Source organism: Tympanuchus pallidicinctus, unplaced genomic scaffold (assembly GCF_026119805.1).
Source record: "Tympanuchus pallidicinctus isolate F22 unplaced genomic scaffold, pur_lepc_1.0 scaffold20, whole genome shotgun sequence".
NCBI lineage: Eukaryota > Metazoa > Chordata > Aves > Galliformes > Phasianidae > Tympanuchus > Tympanuchus pallidicinctus.
Window position 1 is genome coordinate 3,065,902 of NW_026294722.1, and position 25,002 is coordinate 3,090,903.

General features: G+C 39.2%; 1 protein-coding gene across 6 annotated transcripts; it reads left to right on the forward strand.

Moving 5' to 3' along the window:
• Window positions 1–1,112: 1,112 nt before the first annotated feature.
• Window positions 1,113–20,648, forward strand: ZNF831 (zinc finger protein 831). Of its 6 annotated transcripts, none has more exons than XM_052684328.1 (8): window positions 1,113–1,342; window positions 5,400–5,539; window positions 9,578–13,835; window positions 14,693–14,835; window positions 15,632–15,676; window positions 16,488–16,657; window positions 17,646–17,801; window positions 18,877–19,125. In XM_052684328.1, the coding sequence occupies exons 3-8, from the start codon at window positions 9,609–9,611 to the stop codon at window positions 19,008–19,010; spliced, it is 4,875 nt and encodes a 1,624-aa protein (XP_052540288.1). In that variant the 5' UTR covers window positions 1,113–1,342; window positions 5,400–5,539; window positions 9,578–9,608; the 3' UTR covers window positions 19,011–19,125. The 6 variants fall into 6 exon arrangements, with proteins under 6 accessions (XP_052540288.1, XP_052540287.1, XP_052540282.1 ...); XM_052684327.1 differs by having other exon boundaries at window positions 1,116–1,342; window positions 17,646–17,797; window positions 18,928–20,648; XM_052684322.1 differs by having other exon boundaries at window positions 1,117–1,342; window positions 17,646–17,797; window positions 18,877–20,648.
• Window positions 20,649–25,002: the final 4,354 nt, after the last annotated feature.

A 25,002-nucleotide genomic window follows, 5' to 3' on the forward strand; every position in this document is an offset into this window, starting at 1 on the left:
ATGCACCCATTTGATTTGGGATTCATTTGAATATTAAAAGAATACACATCTGAAACACTGCACTGAAGAATGTGTATGTTCTGGGTGCAAACACACAATTTCCAGTTTAGGTGCCTTCTCCCATACGTACATGAAGAAATGCATTTAACGAGTTCTAGTCCCTTACTGCCATGGAGCTGATGAGTCACAGAGGTTCCCTGAAATTTTCAAACTCCTTTCTATAACTGTTCTGTTTCTGTTTCGTTTTTGGGGGTCAACAATGCTCCTGTTAATTGCTCTCACTCATCTCACAGAAAATTTCCCCATCCTTCCCAACAATGGTTTGTTCATACCCACTTATACTCATTCCCACTGGTGCCAGCAATTGTGTTTTAGCTTAAATAGCGTTTTCCTCTACTTCCCCATGGTATTATGGAGAACAATCCCTTTGCCTCCTTGCTGTTGGCCTCCTTTTTGTTCTGTACTTACACCAAACATTCAAATTGTTTTCTGTCTGATTTGGATTTGGGTCAGCAAGCCTGATACATTGCAAGAGTACTGAACAAAAATGGGTTGCCAGAACATCCCTTTTTGTCTTGGCTGTGTTTTGTGGAACATTCAAGGCAACAATCATGGCTTAAAACACCCTGCCTTTCTTGCTGTGGGGCAGCTGCTATGTCTATTGCCCCATTCTGCTTGGTGCTACCAGGATCCAGCAGAGGCAGAAATACAGGCATGCTTTGGAGACCTTTACTGTGGGACCTTGGACACCTTTTGGAATACGGGCTCTTCTTGGTTAATCAAAATTCGGCTGCAAAAATGATAACAAAATGTTCACACTCCTTCAAACAAAAAAGCCTTCTTTAAATACTTAATTTACCTTTTTTTATTTTAAAGGTCGAGGAGAAAACCTGACTGGGTTAAATCTATTCAATTAAAAAAAAACCAAAAACACAAAAACCAACAACTCCAACTCACAAGAAGAGAAATAAAGTAACCATTTTTCATTTGTGCCTGATGGGTTTGTGCACGGATTTTTTTTTTTTTTAACTGTTTGCAAATCTTCAGTGTAATGGTTTGAAACCCAGTCGTGTCATTTCTTTACGCCCACACACAGAGCTGCAGTAGTGCAGACACTGTAGCAGGCAAACCATATTTCCAGCATCGGCCATTAAAACTCTTCCCACCCCAGGCTGGGCTGCCTTCGCCCCCTCCCCAGCACCCACCCTTCCATTTTCAAATGCTTAAAAAAAAAAAAGAAGAGAAAGACACTGAAAAAAGGAAACAGGATGCTGCTTTTGTTCCAACGCTATTCCAGGGAGACCTGAACCTCTCCACCTGCCTGTGAATTGGCCACCTAAAGGTTAGCAAGTGTTTTGTTATCATTCTGTATCGACAGAGATTAATTAAGTTCTGGGTGTTGTGAGATATATTTTTAAGTTATTAATGTAATGGTTCTTTCACTTAGGAACGAGGAGGATTTTTTACTAAAGCAGAAAGCCTTTCATTTTAGTCCTGGCCCCACTTCTGTTTTTAAGGGGATTTAATCAGTATTTTTTTTATCATTTAGTCCAACCTTCTAAACTTTAAAAGATGGATAAGGGTTATTATTTTTCTGTTAGAACAACCTGTTGATTACAGACTGCTGGCTGGAGGTTAACTCTTTATTCACCAGAGGAATAATGCACAGGAGCAAATGTGATAAAAGGATGAAAGAATGGAAATCCTCTGAGGTTTTTAGGGCTTTTTTTTTTTTAAGCACTAACAATTATTATTTTTTTTTTCCATTGTGAAGTCACCAACAGTGTTACAAAACCAACAGATGGCTTAGATTTGATTGCTTACTTTTAAGCAAGCAGTGGTACAGATTTGAAATAAAGACATAATAAACTGGAAAGCGTTTCTTGTTACTGGAATTGGGCAGAGTAGAAACATGAGAAGTAGAACAGGAAATATTCACTGATACTAATTGTATGGAGAGTTCAAAACGGCCAGAATAACATCTAGTTAACATCTATACATCAAAATTCTAGCTGACTGTTATTATCAATGTCAGCCTTTTGAAATATAGAAAACCATATATTTAATAATGATCAGAACAGTCAGTGCTATTTCAGAATGAAGAAAAGGTGCTGCAGATCACATTCTTCTTAAAAGGCTTCAACACCATATTCTGTGTTTAACAAAACATGTAAAAAGCTGATTTAAGATAGTGGAGTAAAGTATCCAAAATGTTTGTCCACAAGAAATAGCACCAGACCTTCAAAGTTCAATGAGAGTGTTCTCTAGGTGCTTTGTACTCTGATAGCAGACAAAGCAGGGCAAAACTTCAGGAATAATTATTTCTTAATGAGCAGCAAGATTTCCAAAAGTCAGAATTTGAGTAAGAAATGATTTAAGATTATGGCAGTTTCAGAATATCAGGAAATTACACATTTTCATCCTAATTCTGCATGGAACTGAGGCTCCCTACTTTGTCAATAAAGTTATACATGGCTTGCATGCTGCTGGTACAGCTTGCAGTCCTGTGAGATCAGAGACATCCCTTAAAAACAAGTGAAAAGGTGAAGTCAGAACTCCTGTTATGAGACACTTTGAGGTATGAAGTCAAACTGAGAAAAGAATAAAGGCAGGAAGCAGTTTTCAAGTGAGCCAAACAGGATTTCATTTCTGTGCTAATCAGAAAAGGTATCAGTTCCATTTGCAAATCTGAATTGAGATCTAGAAAGCTCCAGCATTAGGGTGAACTCATAAACATTTATTTTCCATTAAAGTAGCAGTGTTTGATGTACCTGCATGAAGTTTCTTTCTGGCTCTATAGTTCACTATTACTTCATTATATTTAAATAGTTTGCCTAGTCAACTACGAGAGCTCTTCATCAACACTGACACCTCCTGCTAGCCATCCGTGGTAACCTAGCAGCTGGAAATGATAATAACAGTATCTGTATCTTATACACAGATACCGTGTGCTGTTCTCAGCATTATTGTCTTCACAAGGAAAATTAACAATTTTTAAGACATTTTGCTTCTTTTAACCTTTAAAACATGGCTGATAGGGTCTTTGAAATCTATTAGCTCATCACTATAGGAAGCAGGCTTACCGCCACTGCCACTTCATCACGGCTCTGACCAAAATCCTGCAGGTGTCTTTGACTGGTGCAGGGTATAAATGGCTGGGAAGAAGCCCCTTTCCACACATTCTTGGAACTTTAAACAGATGGCAACGGTATGTGGATTTATCTCATCCATTCCTGATTAAGGCTAGAATTAAGCATGAAATGAGTTTGTGAGCACCACGTACACCCTGCCCTGTCCCTGACAGCAGGCTTATCCTTGTACATAGCTGAACTAGCTGCTTTGCTGTATATTGGCAAGTGAAATTAATCGAGTTTCCTTGAGCAGGTTAACAGTTTGAACTTAAATGAACAGAAGTGATCTTGCACAGAGATGCTGAGTTAGTAACGCCTACAGAGAGTGGCTAAAATAGAAAACAGAAATAATCAGTTTCAAATTAATTTCAAATAGAATTAATGTAGTACGATACAAGTTGTCAGCAAGCATTCAGTTGACACTTGTAGCCATCAGAGCAGTCTGTTCACTCATACACATGGGGATCATCACACTGGTGGCATCACTCTGATTCCAGGCTCAGTACAAGTGTTAGGAATATCAGACCAAGCTTCAAAAGTCTCTGCTAAGCCCTGAAACCTTATCATAGGTGCTGAATTCAGTCAGCCACTTGCTTTACTTGTAACTTGCTACATTTAACTATTTCTTTTTGGATGCAGGATAACAAGTTTTCCAGTTTACCATTTAGAATTTGATACTCTACTGAGTGTGCAAAATAATTAATTTTAAGAACTTTTATGTTTTAGAGTCCTTACTAATTCCAGCACATTGCTGCAATTATTAGCACTGTCTAAAATAAGCTTCCTTTTTAAGTAAGTTCACCTCAGCTTAAAGTGACAGGCAGATTCACAGTGGAATAGAATATAACTGGCTCCATATATGCAATAAAACTGAAGAGATGTTCAGTTTTATAAAAAAAGCCTGTGATCAATTATTTGTATACATTCCTGCCAGGGTTCTGTTGTAGGAAGTGCAATGTTTTCACTCTGATGGTTTGTTGGCAGTAGCAGGCAGTAACCCTCCTGTGTGAGAATCCATTGCTTTAGCAACATGTCTCCCAGCAGAGCTGACAGCAGTTGCTGCACTCAGTCCCCTCTATCCGTATACAGTGTGGGTCTTTGTAAAGCAGTGCACAGTGCCAAGTAGTTTTATAGAGTCACTGATTTTAAGCATTTATATTAGCATGACCAGGACCAAACCAGTGTATGATGGAAACAAGTAGGCTCTTAGGCAACAATACTAGGCCCTGCTAACCACAAAACTAAAAGACAGGCAAGAAAGATAGGAAGGATAAGACAGACATATTTTTCTGCCATCAGTGTTGGAGGTCTATTAAAATAGAATCCAGAAAAGAACCAAAAATACCCAAACAACAGGCAAAACTTCCTGAGATCAATAGAGCTGTGTAGAATTAAATCCATTTACATCTCCAGCATTGGCCTATTAACCAAATTACTAAAAGAAAGAGCTTCTGCTAGAATGGATGTTGGATAAGCAATCATAACTATTACAGTTTCACCCCTGTCCAATCCACACCAGTAGGCTGCGGCTATTTGGATTTGGTGCATGCTTACTAAGTTATGAACAGATTAAACACCACATCTTCCAAAAGAGCTCCTAATGAAATTTTACAGGTCAGATATGCCTATGTTGTAAAATTATTGGGCACGAATCTTGCCCGTTGTAGACTGGGCTTTACTCCCAATGCATGCACATAAGGAACAGCTCTCCTCCTTGCTGGTCACCCCGGCTGACCATTTTGTTTGAGGACTTTTACCAAAGTTAACCCACAGACAGTTTAAATTCTCCAGATGATCTTTTCATTTCTCTTGACTGCATCCTATCCTTCTTTCACTACAGCTTTTCACAGGTTTTGGACAGGCATGCTGAGAAAGCCCCAAACACTTCTAACGTCCTTGCAGCTTTTGCCTTCTGGTTACCACCCTGCTGCAGGCACCACTGGGAGCTGCTGGGATAATGCCCTCCCTGATGGGTTTAGCTTTTCCTGAACAGAAAGTAGCTTCTCTCCTCCATTGCTTCCTTTTTCAACACATTTTGAGATATCTTTACTTTAAAGTTACAGGCGAATTATCTTTAGGGAGACAAAGAAAAATTTCTACCTTTGTGCCAGCCTTTTTCACTGAGTGCTGCCACTGAAAGCAGTGTACCAAATGCCTGTACTCAGAGGCAGCTGCTTCTGTTTATGGGCTTCTGTGTGAATAAAGGATAAGAGCAGATTGAAACGCTACTTCATTTTCTTTTGCTTCATCTCTTCCTGTTTTGTGAAGGTTGTTTCTGTGACACCGATGTAAAAAAAATACTTCCTACTTCTAATCTGTTTCAAGTCTTTGTCCTTGTTTCTCTCTGCTTGTCTGAAGTACTGACAGACGTGAGACTTCTTTTGCTGAAATGTGAGCCTCAATAACAGGTATGTAAGCTAAAATTATTTACAAACTAAAGAGGATTCCTCTTCTGTATGCCGTATGATATTATATTTAAAGTAGGGATCACCAGAAGTTCTAAAAAATGCAAAGATTCCTAGGGTAGTGCAGTGCATTGTTTGTTCAGGGAGTTGAAAAGCTACATCTGTATGGTAAAAAAAGAACCTGACTATTACACCTACAGACTGTACCTGCAGACCGGGCCCAGGGAGTAGCACTGCATCTGGATTTAAGGATTATAATGTTAATTATAAAGAAGTGACATACAGGCACAGGGAATAAGCAGTTACAAGTTCATTTAATGTTACTGACTCTGATGGACAACTGGCAGTGTGTGTGTGTCATGCAGATAAGAAACATCACTTGGTTGCACAATCCAAGATTATTATAACACTGCTGATAAAAAGAAGCAAGTTTTATCAACTATATTTGGAATTAGGAAAAAAAAAATATACAGAAATAGGGAACACATATATTTAGTCTTTTTTTTCTACCAGTTAGCAGAATAAAACAGGTTCTGTTCTGTTGATTTGTCATATGAAAACACTCCGGTTTTTGGCTTTGTGGTGTTCCAGGCCCACCTACAGTGCATACCTGAAAGTACAGTTCAAACTAGAGACAAAATAATTGCATTTAATTGAGTTTTCTTGACAAGTTTTGATAGCTCAAGAAATTAATTTTTTCAATTTTGGGCATACGAAATCCTACACTTAGTTTTGCTTATTGAAAACATTTATTTATCTCAGGATGATCAGGATTTGGTACTGGTAGCTCCACGCTACAAGCCACAAATGGAGCTCAGATGGTTGTGTAGGAGCCGCCCAGTAACAGTCTGGAGGATAATCAGCAAAGGAAGTTTTCCTGCTTTAAGCAAGGAGTGTCGAGAATCCGTGCTGGAGTATAATTAAGTTGAGATAAGCTATTTTTATCAGTGTACAAAGAAGTACAGTAACTTCTGCGTATAAACAACAGATGTGAAAAATGCCATTTTTCAGAATACAGATTGCTGCAGAGAATATGTTTGTAGGGAGTACAAGCCACAGAGGTATATTTTGTTTGCTGTAGACTGCAGCAAACTTCCATAGCTGGTTGAAATGTATTATAAAACTGTATTATAAATGTATTATAAAACTCTTAAAACTATTCTGCAAGCACTTGGGTATTTTCCTCATAGAATATTACAGAACACTGAAAAGATTTATGGGATTACACTATTTATGGAGCCTCGGAAAACTGAACAGTTTGAGCGAAATTGCACAGATTCTGATACTTGGAACTAGAGGATAAATACTAAAAGCAACTTTCCATTACAAGTCCTACTAATTTCCAGTCTGGCCTCACAGTGACCATCAGCTGTGCAGGCACAGGAGGATATTCAAAGAGGGATAAGTTTGTGGCTCTGGAGGAGGCTTAATGGGGTGGAAGCATGAATTCCAGACTCTCACACTTCTCCAGGGGAGCACAGACACTGTGATCTGTTTTGTCTGATGTGGTTTACTTGTTAGATCTTCTAGCTATACATTATTCACTTTTCTTCGAGTCCTGTCTATGTAACATCCTTGGCAGAACTACTGCAGGCCTAGTTTATGAATGCCAATGACTCATGTTGTATTACTTGCTGCTGTCTTTGTTAAGTACAGTTGCAATTTATCTGCACTGAGCAGATAAAGCCTGCATACTATTATACATTTTGCAGCAAATATTAGACTTTATTTCTATACAGTACCTGGTATTTCATGGGTTGTGCCATCACAGCTCCTACCAATCAGCCAAGTTCACAGTGTGTAAGTGCCTACATATGAAAGCAGCTTAGGAACCTAGAAGGGATGTGAAATGTCTACCACCTCATTTTGCAAATTAGAGCAATCTATTGTAGGGTTAACTGCAGTGCAGAATATGGATAATAAATTAATTCCACTAATAAGCCATAATCTTGTAACGTCCGTGTGAATACAGTCAACAACTTTATTATAAAGCAGCTATGTGGACAAGAATATTATTTATTATGTTTTATTACAAAGCAGCAGGGAGTGGACAAGAAAACTGCAGACCTGATATGTTGAATTTGATTCACAAAATTGACGAGAAAGAAGAAAAGATTGTTTCCAGAAGGAGAGTCAGAAAGCACATCCCCACATCCCAGGGGCTGCACTGCTGTCTTTTCCTTCACTTTTCCAATTCTTGCAGTAAGCAAAGCGTATTGGAAAGAAAAAGGAAGAAGCTTTGGCAGTGAAGCAAGGGTTGCCAGTCAGCAGGGATCTACAGATGTGGTGTAGAATTAGAAGAGTGCAGGATTAGGCACCAGGTATACTGGATTTTCAAGACAAGTACTTGCAGTTGCATTGTGAGCTACGCATAGGGATGACATAAAGGGATGAAAGGTAATTTTCTATAACACAAAACTTTTACATTTACAAAGGATTGCTGAGAGCATTGCTTTATCGTCCTGTTTCAATGGTGCATATATTTCATATGCAAAGCACCTGAATTCTTAGTCTATTTATTAAGGTGCTAAATAGATTTATCACTGAGCATATAACCCATTGACCTTTATCTATTCCACTTGATAATTAATAGAAAATTATTTTCCCATTATTTCATGTGGTGTGAGGTGCTGCCATTTTCATCCAGCTATCAATGTACCATCTCTTCAAGAGATCAAACAGTAAATGAGGAATACTTGAAAACAATTGTACCGAGTTTTCCATTTCTACTTTATATGAATCATTTGGAAAGTTCCCAGCAACTGCATGCAAAGGAGATTTTGTTTTGAACAATGCTAACATACTGTGTGCCATATGGCACTAATCAAAGAATATTTTTGGGCTGAGCATTTATTACACTTTCCCAGTAATGGTCAACTATTAAAGCTATGTAAGGAGGGTACTGCAATGCTGCTGCAGACTATTCAGTAAGGCAACAAACTGCATATTTCACATTTAGCCACTGATGTTATTTTAAGTGTTTATTTTTGTGATTGTTAGCACAAGAGCAGTTATATTCATACTGCATATTGGGCTACAGCTTGATGCATCCTGACTGGATGAAGAGGAGGCAAGCAATAAATAAGTAGTTGTGAATATGGCAGAATAATAATAATTTGAATAAGCATTCAAAGATCACTTTCTAATTGTTACCCAAACTAGAATGAGATGATGCTGATATCTATTATGTTTTCCAGAAATAATTGTCAGCTAGCTTGTTTCAAATGGTTTATTTCTAAGAGGGAAAAAAAAGGCAAGAAAATTTTTTTGTTTAGGAAAAAAAATCAGTCTGGACCAGTACCAACCCTGAATGCATTTAGGCAGATTTTCATAAGAATGGCTTTACTTCATCCAAGAACTTTGGATATAAAAGGTTTTCAGCTGGAATTGAAAATATCTAAAAATAAACAGTGTACCGCCCTATTCCCTCTAATTAGTCAAATTGAATGTGGGCTGCACAAACAACAGCTTTAATTTACCCTGCTATTTCACTGGGATACCATCTTTTCTACTTTGTACATATTTATGTATATCATTGGTGTAAAAAAATTGGTTCAGTTTTAGCCATATCTGGTTAAACTCAGACAATACAGCCATGCTTAATGTCCCGTGTTTGGAACGAGTTGCCCAAAGATGTTTTACCCTCAGTGGTTTTCAATCCAGCCTCGATAACACACACAGTGACCTCAGTGCACCTCAGAACTCACCTGGCTTTGCTGAGTTTGGGCTAGAGCTGCATTTGCAGATCTGATACTCGGATTTATTTCTAATGCTTTGTGCACCTATTGTAGGTATTAAGTGCATTCTTCATTTTTCTTTACACTATTCAGAACTCTTCAATTTCTAGCTTAGCAATAAAAGATGAATCAATTTAACTGGAAAACACAGTAATTATAGTCTGTATAATGCCTGTATGTGATTTGCTGTATTATTTGCTAGCATTTCAAGTCCAGTGATTGACTTACATATACTAATAAAAATATGTTTATTTTAGTTAGCTTTCTGAAGACTCCTACTGGTCTCGTTTCCCCTTCCCTACAGATACACGAGTACCTGACAGATAACCTTTGAAATGGAGGCGCAGAAGCATCCTGGTCTGACAGCTGCACTAGCAGACCAGCCACTTCCAACCTCTTCTCTTCAGCCTGCACAGGGTCCTTCAGCTCTCAGCCAAAGCAGTGCGGTTCCTCCACAGGAACAAGCACTGCCTCAACCTGTGTATCTAAAAGCCCTCACCATTCCCCTGTACCAGCCTGTTCAGCCAGGATGCTTTCAGCCAAGCAGTCAGCTAGTGGCTGGCAGGAGCTGTGGAAATCTGGATAGCAGTAATATACCTCTGATCCTGAACCCACTTGTTCCTTCCGAAGGCACAGATCAGCCCCAGTCAGTGTTTCAGAAACAACTTGGGCAAACTCTCACATTGAACATAGTGAGCACTTTACCTGTTTTATCATCACCGAATTCTTCCGTCGGCGCACCTATCGGAAGCCCAGGAAAATCAAAAAATGCTGGGAAATATATCTGTAAGCACTGTGGTCGAGACTGTTTGAAGCCAAGTGTCCTTGAGAAACATATTCGCTCTCACACAGGAGAGAGACCCTTCCCATGCACCACTTGTGGTATTGCATTTAAAACTCAAAGTAATTTGTACAAACACAGAAGAACTCAAACACACGTCAACAACACCAAACTACCCTCAGACTCTGACAACACCGGTACACTGGAGCAAAATGAGAAAGCAACAGAGAGCATCGCGTCACAGCAAGGCACCAAAGGACATGGTAGCAGCTATGAAGACCGGGGGATGCAGGTGAAACAGGTGACTTTGGAGACCAGTGCTGTAACAGACAGTAAGAAACTTAATGACCTTTCAGTGCCAGCAACAAGCAATTCGTCAGTATTTTCAGAAAATCAAGAAAGAACTCATCAGTCTTTTAGTTCAAAGACTGATCAGGAAGTTTCTGAAAAAGAACCTCCAAGTTTATCATTTCCAGTTGCCTTGCCAAATGGTCAGTGCCAGATAAAGAAGATGCAGGAGCAAAGAACTCCAGCTGCCAACAAGCACATTCAGTTGCAAAGGCAGCAAGCAACATCTTCAGAAAAACAGTGGGATTACAAGCCATTTGACTGCAAGCTAAAGAAGTGTGAGAGCACCGACTCAGGGTATCTGTCACGCTCTGATAGCACAGAACAACAGTTGGCATCCTCCAGCCCGCTGCACAGCCTCTGTGAGCACAGCACTGAACTGGAAAACGAAACTGCTGTCAGCAGCTCAAGGTGCACGGCCGGAAGCAGTGCAAAGTCAGAGCCAGCTGAGAAAGCTACAGCCTTGATGCTAGAGAAAAAGAGGCTGGAGGAACACATTTCCAAACTTATTTCTCATAACAAAATTGTGGTGGATGACACTCAATTAGACAATGTTAGGCCCAGAAAAACTGTCCTTTCTAAACAGGGAAGCATAGATCTGCCAATGCCTTATACATACAAAGACTCTTTCCATTTTGACATCAGGACTTCTGACACCAACAGGAAAAAGAACTTCTCTCTTTGTTCAGCAAAATCCACCTTAGCACCCCTAGAGAAATGCAAGCCCATGTTTTTTCATTCCGTCCCCACACAGTTCTCCACAACGATAGATGCTGTGCCTGTCACACGAAGCAACTCCCTGCCATTTGTGGAAGGCACGAGAGCGGTGCATGACAACGCAGGCTGCTCAAAACCGCTGTCTCTTACTAAGCAGTCTGTAAATACAAGCGCTGCTGCTTTGCTGCCTAGCAACAACCTCATTGCAAATTCGGTGGATTTTCCCAGCAGCCATCCTCGAGCTCTAGTCAGACAGACAGCAGTGGATGACGTACCACTAAGTAACGTGGCTGATCTTCCTCCCTCAGAGGAGCTGCAGATGAGTGCGAGGCTTGGGACCGGAGAAACAGTCAGCACTAAAAACAAGAAACACAACCAAAGGAGGCTAAAGATGTTCTCGGAAGAAAAATGGCAAATGTATGGAGATGAAACCTTTAAGAAAATCTACCAAAAAATGAAAAGCAGTCAACATGCCAGGAAAATCAAAGAAAGGGGGAATAAGATTGCAGATATTACAGGCTCCACTCCTGATTCAAAGGAATCAGCCAGCAGTAGTGACACTGCTGAAGAAAAAGATGTCAGGAGCTCTGCAAGTGACAGCCTTTCCTCCCTTGTGACAACAGAATTAAACACTGTTAAATCAGAAACTGGTGCTAATGGTAACCATATTCCACACAGCGCGTCCTTAGAGGAAACCACAGACAGTTTAACCTATGTAATGGAGACATCACATTCAGTAAATGCGAGTGCACATACTGCAGTGAGCAAAGCTTCCCAAGATCCCCATGGCAGCGACACAGACAAACACACGGGTGGCAACAACACGTTACCAGCTCCAAGCAGTCGAGAGTGCAGGCTGCAAAATACTCAGTGTCAACCCGACACTAACAGAATGAAGGATGACTGCTTGCCCGTATTGAGTAGCAAATGGGAAGAATCAAGTCCTGGGAAAGAATCCAGTACATTTAAATCAGATTATAAAAGCACTTCAAACAATTATGGAAACCATAACAGGAATCAGGAAACTGTCCGGCATGCCTTGATGCCCCTGTGGCTCCACTGCAGCAACAGAGAATCCTTAGGGAAATCCCAGAATTTACCATCAGAAAGAAAAAAGCTGAAAGTTGAAGTGGAGAAGAAAGAAAACATTATTTCAAAGTGCTACCCTAGGCCCTGTAGTGAAAGCAGTGCAGTAAATGAAGCAGAGACTGCCTGCTGCACTATCGCTCCGTGTCTTTCCACAGCACCAGTGAAACTCTCCAGCAAAACAGAGGAGCAAAACCTAAGCACAAGAATAAACGAATCAGCTGGAGGTGCTGAGAATGTGGATTGTGTAAAAACAAGCAGACTCCCCACTGGAGTCGTTCATTATGGTGACATTAACCCTCTTTCACATTCAGCAGAGATCTCAAAAGCTTCATCTGTGGGATTTTTGAGGTCTGACTTCAGGGGAAGTGATTGCGATACTTTTGCTTTGCACAACACAACAGATAAAGATGTCAAAACATGTCTTGTGAAAACAGGAGTACCACTTTTCAGTGACAGCACTGCTAACGCATCTTCCAAAATCCATCATCTGCAATCTGGTCAGTTAACTCCAGACCCATCGAAAAATGCCTTTTCTCCAAAATATATCCTTAAATTGCCACAAGACCAGAGGAACTCTGATCTGTCGATTCTGCTTCAATCCGAACAGATTACACCTCGTCCTTCTGTGACAGATTCCTTAACCAACCCACCCTGCTCTTCCGACAGCAGATCACCCTGTTCTCATTCCAGTGATGTGCTTTGGTCCCCTTTAAAATTTGAAGTGAGACAAAAAGGCAGCAAAGGAGAGCTACGAGGGAACTTACATGCAAACTGGAAAACTCCAGTATTGTGCTCACCAGCCAGTTCAGAAACAACAAATATCTTAACAACAGTAGATGGCACCTTTTATAAGGAGGAAATTATGAGAGGGGCTTGGAAAAGCAAACAGAATAAAAATAAACTGAATTATCAAAAACAAACAGAAGGGAAGTGGGTGAGCATAGCTACTTCATCAGCACAAACCCCAAAGAAGAAGATATGCTTTACTTCTATGTATTCGAGTGGTTTTGTCGTATCAGCCGACATCACAGAAGAAAAAGTTTTACATCAGCTTTGCTCAGCAGGTGACACTTTGATGACAGCATCAGGCCAAAGGGAAGCTTCTAGCAAGGATGCAGAGTCAACAGTCATGGGGTGGGACACAGGTGGAAGCCCAGGCATTCTTAAGGACATGTCACCAGCATCAGAGAATACGGAGCAGACTCGGAGATCAAAAGATAGCTCCACTTATTTGTGCCATTCCTTTGGCACTTTTCACTGCCACTCTCTCACCACTCACTGCGAGGAATTCCCAGCGCTGCGCAGCAATAGCCTGACTTCCTACTCTGAAAGTTTTACAGTGCTGAGCACCAAGAGCACCTTCCCATCACTAAATGCTGAAACTCGGTTAACCTGGTGCTGTTTAACAAAAAGCCTTCCTCTGCCTGCTGAGCAGAAAGGGAATGCAGACTCTGCTTATTCCTCCATGCACATCCACAAGGAGTCCAGCAATGAGTGCGCACTGTCAAAATGTGATATTTCTATTTTCAAAATGAAAAACATTAGCAAGACTGTGGCCTCCAGCTTAACAAACAAGAGCTTAAACACACTGCCTTCATCCTTTTCTCAAGGACAACAGATGCAGGAGGTAAGATTAAGGGTCCTAGTTCCTTTCTCAAAAGGGTGTAATCAGCTTACAAGGACGATTTTAATAGAAAAACAAGAGAATTAAGAAACAAATTAAGAAACTAATGTCCATATTTATGGACATTTGCAGGCATTTGTGATGCAGAATTTATCAGTTATATCGTTATAAGTCATACTTGTTTGGTGCATAAAACATGCATAATTTTGTGTATGTACCTTTCACTCGGGAATTTCAGTAGAAATGCTCTCTAGTGAGAAGACCATAATTTCTCTTTCTCAGTTCTTCCCCTGGGGTTTTTCTTATATTCTTTTGTGACAGTATTTGTATTTCATAATTTTCGTTTTAAATTAATATTTGAATTAGAGTAGGACTTATGAGACAGTCAAGCTCAAGATTTTATTTTACTTGGAGATATTTAGAGTCAAAGGCAGGCTATGTATTACATGTTTCCTTATGGTGAGAGACAAACATCAACAAAATCAAATTGCATTAATACTCTGTAAGCGTTTAAAGCCTGAAAGCTTTTTGTTTTTAAGTAAGTGAAGACAGACCAGTCTGTACAGATCCTAGAACAGCTCTATAAGACTCATCTTGTTTTTTGTATGGGGAGAAGAATGCAAAAGAACGCACACTAATTTCTGTACAGGCCCACAAAAGCAGTGGGTTGTTTAAACGTTATGAAATCAGATGGACAAAGTGATTAGAAAAACGAACATGAAAATGCTAGGATAAATGTCAGAGAATCCTATCAACTACTGTGCTATCAGTGCCATCTAATGAGCACAGATTCCTGCTATCTCAGTTACTGTAATTCACAACTTTTAACGTGCTTTCAATTTGTTCAATGTTTTTAATAGTTATGCGCAGCAGCTCCTGCTGGTGCTTTCAAAAACATATCAGAGAAAAAGAAGAAACCATCAGTTTGCAAAAAGGAAAAACCAGCAGCAAATAAACTCAAGAGGAGCCACAAACAGAAAAAAATTAAAATCCCCCCCAAATGGTAAGGAATGTGCTTTCATATGGTTTCGTCTTCCCTGGATACAAACATCATTTTGCTGCAATGGGTGTAAAAGTGTCCACAGAAAACAGAAAGCCACCCCCAAAGTTCAGCCTTGTCAAAATTGGGGGAGAAAATAAATCTCATAGCAAGATCTATTCCCAACTGCAGCAGTTCCACAAAGGTAAATTATCAAGATTATCAGAACTTTCAATGTATTATTTGCTGTCAGGAGCAAACTTTTCTAAGCAAAAGAGACATACAGCAAAGAAAGATGATGACTGGTCAGGTGAGTGTTACTGTGCTTCAGAACTGATTCTTATCTGTCAAAATTGTCAGCACTCTGTTTTGTTTGAAGGGAAGCAAAATACTTCAGTTTTATGCCTCTTACAGTTAAAAGGTACATGCAAGACCCTTCTGTCCTCAGATCTGTATCTTTTATTCACAAGAGAATGCAGAGGAGAAAAGTCAAATTTTAGCAGTAAGTGAATAAAGCCAGCCGTAGTTTAAATGATCAATCAGTTTAAATATGAAGCTGAAAGAACATAAGGCTATTGAAGGCACACTGTACCAATCAGTGCAGTTCCTCTGACTTCACTGGCACTTCGTATTGGTGGAAGATTTAGCCTTTAATGTTTCAGGAGTGTGAGGCAGCAGGATGTCTGATGAAATGCTAAGAAACACATCATGTGTGCATACATCCCTCTTATTTAATCTTATGACCAAAAACAGACAGAGCTTTTCCTTCGGGACAAATCACTGTTGGTAACTTAATCCCCATGTCTACCTTCATAAACAGCACCTCAATTTTGAAGGATCATCGGACCACAAATAGATCACTCAGGTCTGTATTTCCCAAACTGTCTTCTGGCATTCTTCTACACGTTCAGGTTCTTTTTTTCCCTTCTTCACCCCCATTTCTTTTCTGCCAGCCTCAGGATTGATTTGGCCATATCAAAAAAGTACAGAGATTCATCTGAATATAGAGACCTGAAAGCCAATCTATATCAGTAGCTAGCTGGCCAAACTTTTAATAATGAAATGCAATATATTTTTCTTATACACCAAACATCTAAATAAGCTGTTAGGTTTACTTAGCATTGTGTGTATAATGTTTGATTCTACTGATACAGGAATGGAAACTTCCAACGTAATTTTGTCCCAATCATTAAAATTAACTGAACTAGCTGGAGAAAATGACAAAGTCGTTGCATTATCCAGTGTGAGTTTTCTAAGTATCTGAAACATGTTGTTCAGCACTGATGATTGCTAATTAGGTTGCACATAAGAAGTACAAAAAAGAAAAGCAAAATACCAACAACTGTGCACTCATGCGATTCTTGTGCATTTCAGTATTTATGAGCATGCAGTTTTAAAACTCCAAATACAGAAAAGTGTTTCTAGATCTGCAACTCCTGAATCCTTTTCTCCCAGCAAACCAAGGACATACTGAAATCCAACACTGAGAAGTTCAGTAAAAGAAAGGTTGGAGTATCTTGTTTTTTGAATTAACATGAACTAACATCTCCTCCACAGAAGTAAATTCCTGAATTCCCAGGACAAAGGCCTGATGTTGTGGTATTATTTGTATTCTACGATGGCCAGTCTTAAATAGCACATATTTGTTTCACCTTTCAATGCCACTTGCAATGCAGGTACGGAGGAAGGCACATACATGGATACACTCAGCTGAAAATGAGCCGACTGAACAGGAGACGCTGTTTTCCAAATAGAACACTGGATGTTTTGAAAAAGGGCTGCTCATCACAAGCCTGTACATTTAACCACTGCAAGAAGTGCCATTCTCCTCAGTCAAAGGTTCAAGGTAAGCATTTCAAATATTTTTGAGTGTACTGAATGTTTGGTTTTGAAAAGGTTGAACGTTAGCAGTATTTCTGATATGTACCTGCTTTACATGAACTGCAAAAATGCTTTTGGCTTTCAGTATCTTCTGCAAGTGAAAATATAACCACACGACTTTCATACATATACTTAGATAAGTGAACTTGCAAATTATGAGGTCATTTAAAAAATAAATGACACAGAATAACCTTCCATTAGGAGCCTGCACAGTTTAGGATCAATATCATTTTCTGAAATTAGATTGTATGTTTGCTGTATGAAGTGAGTGTATGGGAACTGCTGAATCACAGCCTGAACCTCTGATTGATCACCTGAGGCGAGCCATGAGCCAGCCAGAGGAGCACAGCTGAAGGCAATTCTCCTGTGCTGCTGGAAGGGGGGGAGCCCGGCTGCACCCCTCCTAGACCTATTTAAGAGCTGGCTGCCAGTGGGGAAGGATCTGTTCTGGGATCCCTCCTTCTGGTGTTTTGTGGTGAGCCCAGCTGAAGGGTAAACCTTCCATTTATTCTCTCTTGTTATCATTGTCCACTTCACCTAACTCTCTTGTTTATTTTGTGATTGTAACGTCTTGATATCCATTGATTATACAAGTGAGTCTGGAGTGTTGACTTGGTTTCAGTAACCCAGTGAAAATATTCTGCTCCCTTGATTTAAAGGAGTGGTAGTAATGGAAATGTTTGTGTTGTGACCACCTTTGAAGCAGAGACGTTATCTTGTGTCTTTTTCATAGCAGATATGAATAGGTATTACTCTGCAAGACATCTTAATTACCATTGAAAACAAAGTTGAGAAAAGGTAGCTGGGAAAATGTATAAGGCTTAGGATAAAAAGTTACAGAAAGCAATAAATACATGAGAGTTAGATGAGTGAAATGATGAGAAATTCACTAATTCTGGCATGTGGGGGAACAACATTCAAAGTAAAAGTTTATTCAAACCTTTTCTCAATAGAAAATTATCTACACCAGCAAAAGGACTCGTCTTGCTCTGCCTCAGACAAGCTGCTTTGCATAAGGAAGAAAGAAGGAAAAAATAACTCAGGAATATTTTCCCACATTGAAAACCTTACCCACGTTAAGCAAAATGACACAGAGGATAAACAAGTAGGTATTGTACCTTATATGACTGATTACGAGAAGAAAACAAAACATACCGGTAATTAAAACTTGAACTTTAAAGCTGCTAAACATAATGCAAGTTGAGAGTGCTTTACCACAGTTTTTTTTTTTTTACCAAAAATGTATTAAAATTATCTTGGGGCACTGCTGTTGGAGGTGCCGGCAGATAGGGCCGCGTGATGGAGCAGTTATTAGCTTATCACTGGGGAGGATGCTAAGAGACACATGCAGTGAAAAGTGTGTGCATCCAACATGGCATCAGGGCTTCTTCAGCCATCTGGGTACATCTGTGAGGCTACAGTTTCAGTACTACCAAAGGCTGCATTAGCCAAATGGGGCTTTAGGTACATCTGTGCATGCTGCAAACAGTGCTGTTGTATGCAGTGTCAGCAAAGCCTCTGGGAGAAACAGTCTACATCTTTATCCTAACTGTTTTACTTTTCCCTAGACTAGCCACAATCAAAAACAGATGCTACTGAGCCAGACTGGTTTTGTGTAGCAGGAGCACTGGTTCCTCACATAAAATAAGCATTTAGGAGAATAACTCTTATGATGGGTATTATTGTAGGAAATAAAATTATTTCATATCTCACAATCTCAGACATCATATTTCTTAAAGATTCATCCTAAAACTTTCCTTCAGTGATGCATAAACACCTTTGAAAGATATATATTCAAATATCTTAATAAAAAGAATGCCGTCCCTACACATACACATGCAGCTGGAAATGTTTGGCTCCCATTACCCAAAAATTATTAGCATGATTTGTCACCTAACCAAGAAAAAACACCTTAGAAAAAACATACATCTATTACTACACCTCACATAGTGGAAGAAAGAAAAGCCTTCTCATCAAAAGAGGGATGAGTAACTCTGTCTGCAGTAATGAGTTGTTTGAATAAAGGTTGATACTATCCTTAGCTACTCAGTTGATACAAGTTACTGCACAGCTAAATGCCTTCTACCAACATAGTTGACATTATCATCACACTCTTTTAAAGGACAGCATTGCTTTGGATTGAAAATTTTTAATGTAAATGTTTCCTCTCCCTAACTTCTACAGGACATTTCTGGGAAAATCAGGGAACACACCAGAACAAATTTCTCTTTTCAGACCATTGCACCTCTGGAAGTACCTATGGCAGCTCATTCCCTTCCGTCCTCAGTCACTACAGCCATGCAGGAAGTCAGCAGTGATGTGGAACCTCGCTGTTCAGTGACACAACCGCTTGTGCTTCAACAGTCGGTTCCAGAGGAGTCACAGACAAATGTTCAGACAGACTCAATGGCATCTTTTTGGTCCTGTCCTTTTGGTCTTACAAATACAATCAAAGGTGGCCAATCTATCAGCACAAACTCAGAGACTTCTTGCCCTCTTTCCTTAAGTCTTGAGGTAAGAGAGGAAAGTGTACCGAGTGTAGAGTTAGAGATTCAGAGCTTTGGTACGTTAGATTCAGTGATTCGGGCCTCAGGAAGAGCAGAAGATCAAACTGAAGAAAATACATGCTCATCTTCCAAGGAAAACTCAACTCACAATTCCCAAGCTAGATGTTTGCATTCACTGGGATCAAAAGCAGAATCTCATCTTGAGTCGGTCTCTATGGCTAAATTATCCCATACAGAATGCACAGAGCAGGAGAACTCTCAAAAAATCCTTCACCTTCGCGGAGCTGCAGCCAAGAATGGAGCCCACCAGCAGACAGAGACCTATGGGAAGCAGCATGAAACAGCTTCTACATTTAAAAAGCCCTCAGTAACACTCAGGTCCCCTGAATTCAGTAATTTCTCAGCAACAGCTTCCAAGACATACAAAAAGAGAGGTTTAGAAATGATGAGGAAGCAAATCAGAGTTGAATATGATGACACTAGCAGCGATGATGAAGATAGGCTTGTTATAGAAATATAAATAGGCTGCTAGTAGCACGCTTGCATGATGGCCCATTACATAGGAAATACCAGGTATGTTTGTATTTCTGAAGCACTTTAGGATCAGGAAAGCCATTCCTCTGTGCAGCATTCCCTTCTCAAGAGAGTTCTTTATTCAAAGGACTCAAAACTTTAAAAATAAAACTTATTTGAAACAAAAGGGGAAGCTTGCATCATAGACTTCAATGGAAATATTAAGCTTGCTTTTATGAGGGGTTTCTAGCATTGTTAACCTTATTACCAGTCTCACCTAGTGCCCAGAAGTGCTAGCTGCCAGTGGTTGTATTATTAAAAGCCTGCAGTGTATTTATGTAAATACACACACCAACAGGAGCAGCAGCTAAGATTTCCTGGAAGGATATGGATGTCCTCCTACATACTCTTTTTTTGTAGTCACTGCTAGTTGTTCTGGGAGTGACAAACTGGCATTCAGGGGAAGATGGATTCCCTAAGTGTATGTGATCCTGAAGGAGCCTGCAAAAATGCTGATCTTTCTCCATGTTGCACAAATGTCAATGCTTCGCTGTGACAAACGACACAAGCACGCTTTGGTTTGTGTTCTGTGCCTTTCATGCCAATATCTACTCAAATATTCTCGATTTCTAGTTGGAAAACATGGATGTTCGCTATTGGTACCTCCTTGTGGTAAAACATCTGACAGGCTCTTAGATGTAACTGCAGTGATGCTATTTTATTGACAGTGATGAAACTATAAAAAAAAAAAAGCTGTTCCATAAATTGTGCTACCAACCCCAGATTTACTGGTTTATTTGTGAATAAATAATTAGTCCGAATTTGACCAGGTGTATTCACTTGATTAAACCAATCAGCATCCCTCACTTCTCCAATATAGTCAAATTCTTTACTTAAACGTTTATCAGTTTTAATACTGTGAATCACATACAGTGTTTTATAGAGAAACCTACGTGGAATACTTGGAATTGCCTTTGCTTCAGTTATGCACAATTAAGCTTACAAAGATCCTGCTTACAAATAGATCTGGTATACTATAGGGAAAACAAATAAATGCATATGTGAAAAAGGATGCCAAACATCGCATGGCATCATCTAACAGAAACAAAACCAAGAGTTGAGTCCCATGTATTCCTGTATTGTCATGTTTTATAAATGGGAAGTTGTATGGGAACTGCTGAATCACAGCCTGAACCTCTGATTGATCACCTGAGGTGAGCCATGAGCCAGCCAGAGGAGCACAGCTGAAGGCAATTCTCCTGTGCTGCAGGAAGGGGGGGAACCAGGCTGCACCCTCCTAGGCCTATTTAAGAGCTGGCTGCCAGTGAGGAAGGATCTCTTCTGGAGATGGCCTCTATTGGTGTTTTGTGGTGAGCCCAGCATAAAGGTAAGCCTTCAATTCTATTCTCTTTTGTTATCATTGTCCACTTTGCCTACCTCTCTTAATTATACTGTGATTGTAACATCTTGATATCCATTGATTATACAGAAGTTCTTGAAAATATCCATACAGAACTTAACAGTTAGACACAATTTATGTTCACAAATGTACACCGTTACAGAAAATAAAAATAGTGACAAAACATTGCGACTTCTAATGTTGAAAAGTTAGGAAAAAATCTACCCTTTCAGAACTGAGGATGAGCCACAAAAGTTTTCTCCCCTTTTGAAAATGTCACAACACAGAATTAACACAGAATTTTCAATAGCATTACATAAATAACTGGTGACAAAACTGCAAGGAAAGGAACCTAGGAACATTAGTTCAAGGAATTATGCATTTTCAGTTTCCTCCTTTAGTTCTCGTTTACTAAGTGCTGAGGTTATAAAACCTCACATCTTGCAGCTCAGAAATACAGTCAGTTCTCTTGCTATACTTTATTGCAAATTTCTGTAAGCATCAGCTGTATTTCCACGTGCCACACAACAAGAGGACAAGATGGCCTCAGATCTTGCCTAACTTGGTAAGCTTTGGATTCAGAGCTCACCAAGCATGGGTGTATATCTGAAGAATGAATGGCATCAGCAGCAGAACGGCCCTGTGAATGCTGTGTGTTGTTGACAAGAGAAGCAGTACAAAATTGCCATTTAATTTAGAGTGATACAGCTGAAGAAGCCTGATACAGCTCTAGATTGTTTTTGTATTGCTAGAATTTTGTCTTTATATTGCTGAGTTGTTTTATCTTAATAAAAACAAAAGGTGAAGATCAAAATATCACTAATATTGTGCTAGTTACTAGGGGTAATTTATAGAGCCAACTGCAGAGATGGGAGCTCAAGAATGTCTCTATTCTCAGGGTATAAACTAAGCACTATGCTATCCATAGAATTTCACAAGCAAATCTTTTCTTAACTACAAACATGGACATAATGAATGAGCTGCCAGTTCCTGTCTCCAATCGATAGTAGAAACTCACAGTCATTTACTAGAGAGCCTACACAATTATAACTTTTTTCCAAAAATACCATTACCTCAAATTCAAGCATATTGAATTTTAATCATTTTTAGTCATAATTGTCTTAGATTTCTCAGTCTACATCAAAACTTAACAGGAGAACTAATGGGTTACTTTGACACCTCTGAGAGAGCTGATTAGCAAGAAAGTTGTTGACAGCAGCGTAATTTGCCGAGTTTCACTAAGTTTGGCATTACCAGGTCTAGAAAGATCAAAGAAAAACCTAAATTGTTCTTGTTCTGCTCAGTATTAGTGCTCCACAAACAGTGGGGAGTTTCTCAGTGAATCTTTGGTGCAGAGAATATTGTGAAGTCAAAGAAATACAATAATGTTAATCTATATTGGAAGAAGAGAGGAAAGAAGGGAGAAGGAAGAGATGTCAACATAAAGACTGCAGAAAATCTTGTGAGAATGCACAAAACAGAAAAAGTTGCTTGAGTACCTCATCATTAAATACCAAGGAACAGAAGTGATTTAGAAGAAGAAAATCCAATCGCTCTGACTGAAGAATGTGATGGTTGGTGTCCATAAATTAGAATAATAAAGTAAGGATGCAATCCCTGTCATTTTTATTTCAGAGATTGAAATGGAAGTAATCCAGAAAGCTTGATGTGACAACAGTAAATATAAAGAGGAAAAAAAAATGCATGTTTGCTACCCAGAAAGGTACACACTGCAAACACACAATACCTAAACTTAGAGAGTACAAAAGGTGTTGTTCAGATGGAGTAAGCTCGGTTCAGATATAGAGGCCGAACTGAACTACCAGGCATCCCATAAATAACAGAGGTGTGACAAACTGTCACTTATCATAGTTAACAGATTCTGCTTGTGACTGACAGGTTGCAACGCATACCTGAGATTCAGCTCAGCCAACATTTCTTTTGAACTCAAACTAAAGATGAAAACACTCTACTTTTTATGAAGGAACAAGTGTATTTATGGCCACTCCTCACTCAAAAATGTTAAGCATCCTTACTAACGAAGCAATTTCAATTCTGAGGAGTCACACTGATGTACCTGTATAAGTTAACTCAAGAAAGGCAATTCCTTGCACTGCTACACCAGATATAGTATCAACGTATCATGTCCTTACAGTGAAAAGCATTCTCCAAATCTGTTCCCAACCAGATTTCAGCTGCTATTTTATTGTGCTGAGGAAAACTAATACCAAGCCACTTGAATATTGTGTCTCTTTCCTATAACCATTGGATAGCAGTAGTCTGATATAAATATTTATGAAGTTGCAATAAGGATGTCTGCTCTTCAAATAAACTTTCAAACTTTCTCCATATCTTCGTTAATAGTAGCACGGATGACAAAAACATGGGTTTTTCGCAGTTTTTAATCAAAATTCAAAGTTCTGTGCCAAAAGCCTAAGAAAGTAAAATTTCTAATGCTTCAAAGCTTTGCAAAGTCTCCTAAAAATGAGTCTTTTAGAAAATTTCGATATCTGTCAAATCCAACCCAAATGTAAAGAAAACCTTTGACAATGACATTTAGAAAGCACAAGACAACACTTGTATCAGACTAGACCAGCAGCCTCCACGTTAGCTATATTCGCCTCATGCTTTTGCAAGAGTTCTCTCATTAAAATAACTTATGGATGTGTAATGAATTTGCTGTAAAAAGTTTTTTCTTGCATAATGGCTAAATGATGTCTTTTAAAGTGGAATTTCTCAGTAATGCTGAAACATTCTAAAGAAGTTCAGAAATGTTGTGTGAAGAAACATTTATCCTCTGTAGATTTCGCAGCATTAAATATAGTAATTTCTTTGTCATATCACAGCTGTAGCTGGAACAAAAATGGGATGATTTCAAGCTAGATGAGAAAGAATATTTTAAACTATTTCTTGACAGCAGTAATCCCTGATATATTAACTCGGTATTGAGTTCAACAATTTGATTTAACATTAGAACTGAAAACTGAGAAGAAAAACCATCTCTCTTTAAAAGCATTAACAGATCTGTTGTTGCACGTTTAACAGCATCACACAGGGAGGCTGTGACTCCAGCACGGTCTTTCTGGCCATGCAGGAGCAGGGTCTGAATCACATGCATCCATGTGTGAAAACTGTGAGAAATGTTCTTAAGTTACCAAAGTTGGAGTTTGCATTTCCAAACCCAGCTGGCCATCTGGCGAACAGCAGATTTTGGCTTTCTATGCCATACTGTTCTCACAGAACAAGGCTGCAACCGGCTTATGTAGGAAAATTATTCTCTGCCTTTTACACAAAAGATGTGTCAGCTACACAGTGATATTTCTAATTAATTCTCAAGAAGCTGAATATCAAAGCCACATGAGGGCACCAGCACAGAGAAAAATCTGTCTCTTTATCCTTCAAAGTCAGCAGCAGTTCTGATGGATCATTACTGTGCTATGAAAACATCTGAAATTTCTTTTCATGTGTGTGATTCGCATCATAATTTTACTTCTTCTGTTGAAGAATGCAAATCAAAAGGCAAAATCTGTCACTGTCACTTAAGATCTATATACAGCACCCACTACTCAAATAGGCTGTAAATGCATGAATGTTTCAGATTTTTACCCTTCTTTAGATGTGAGCAAACAAGTTCTCATTATTTCAGACTTTCCTAATAATCTCATTAATAACTGATGTTTCATTGATCTGTCTGGAAAATCATAACTCATACATGCAGTTCCACTAGGGTGGATGAGAGGGGTGCAAACCAACCAGAGCAATCCCAGAGATTAAGAGACATGAAGATATTTTCACAGGCATGAAAGTATAACCTATAGCAAAAGATACCACAAACCTGTTCAGCATCAGAAAATCAATGTATGAACAAAACAGGAATGCACCATCACATCC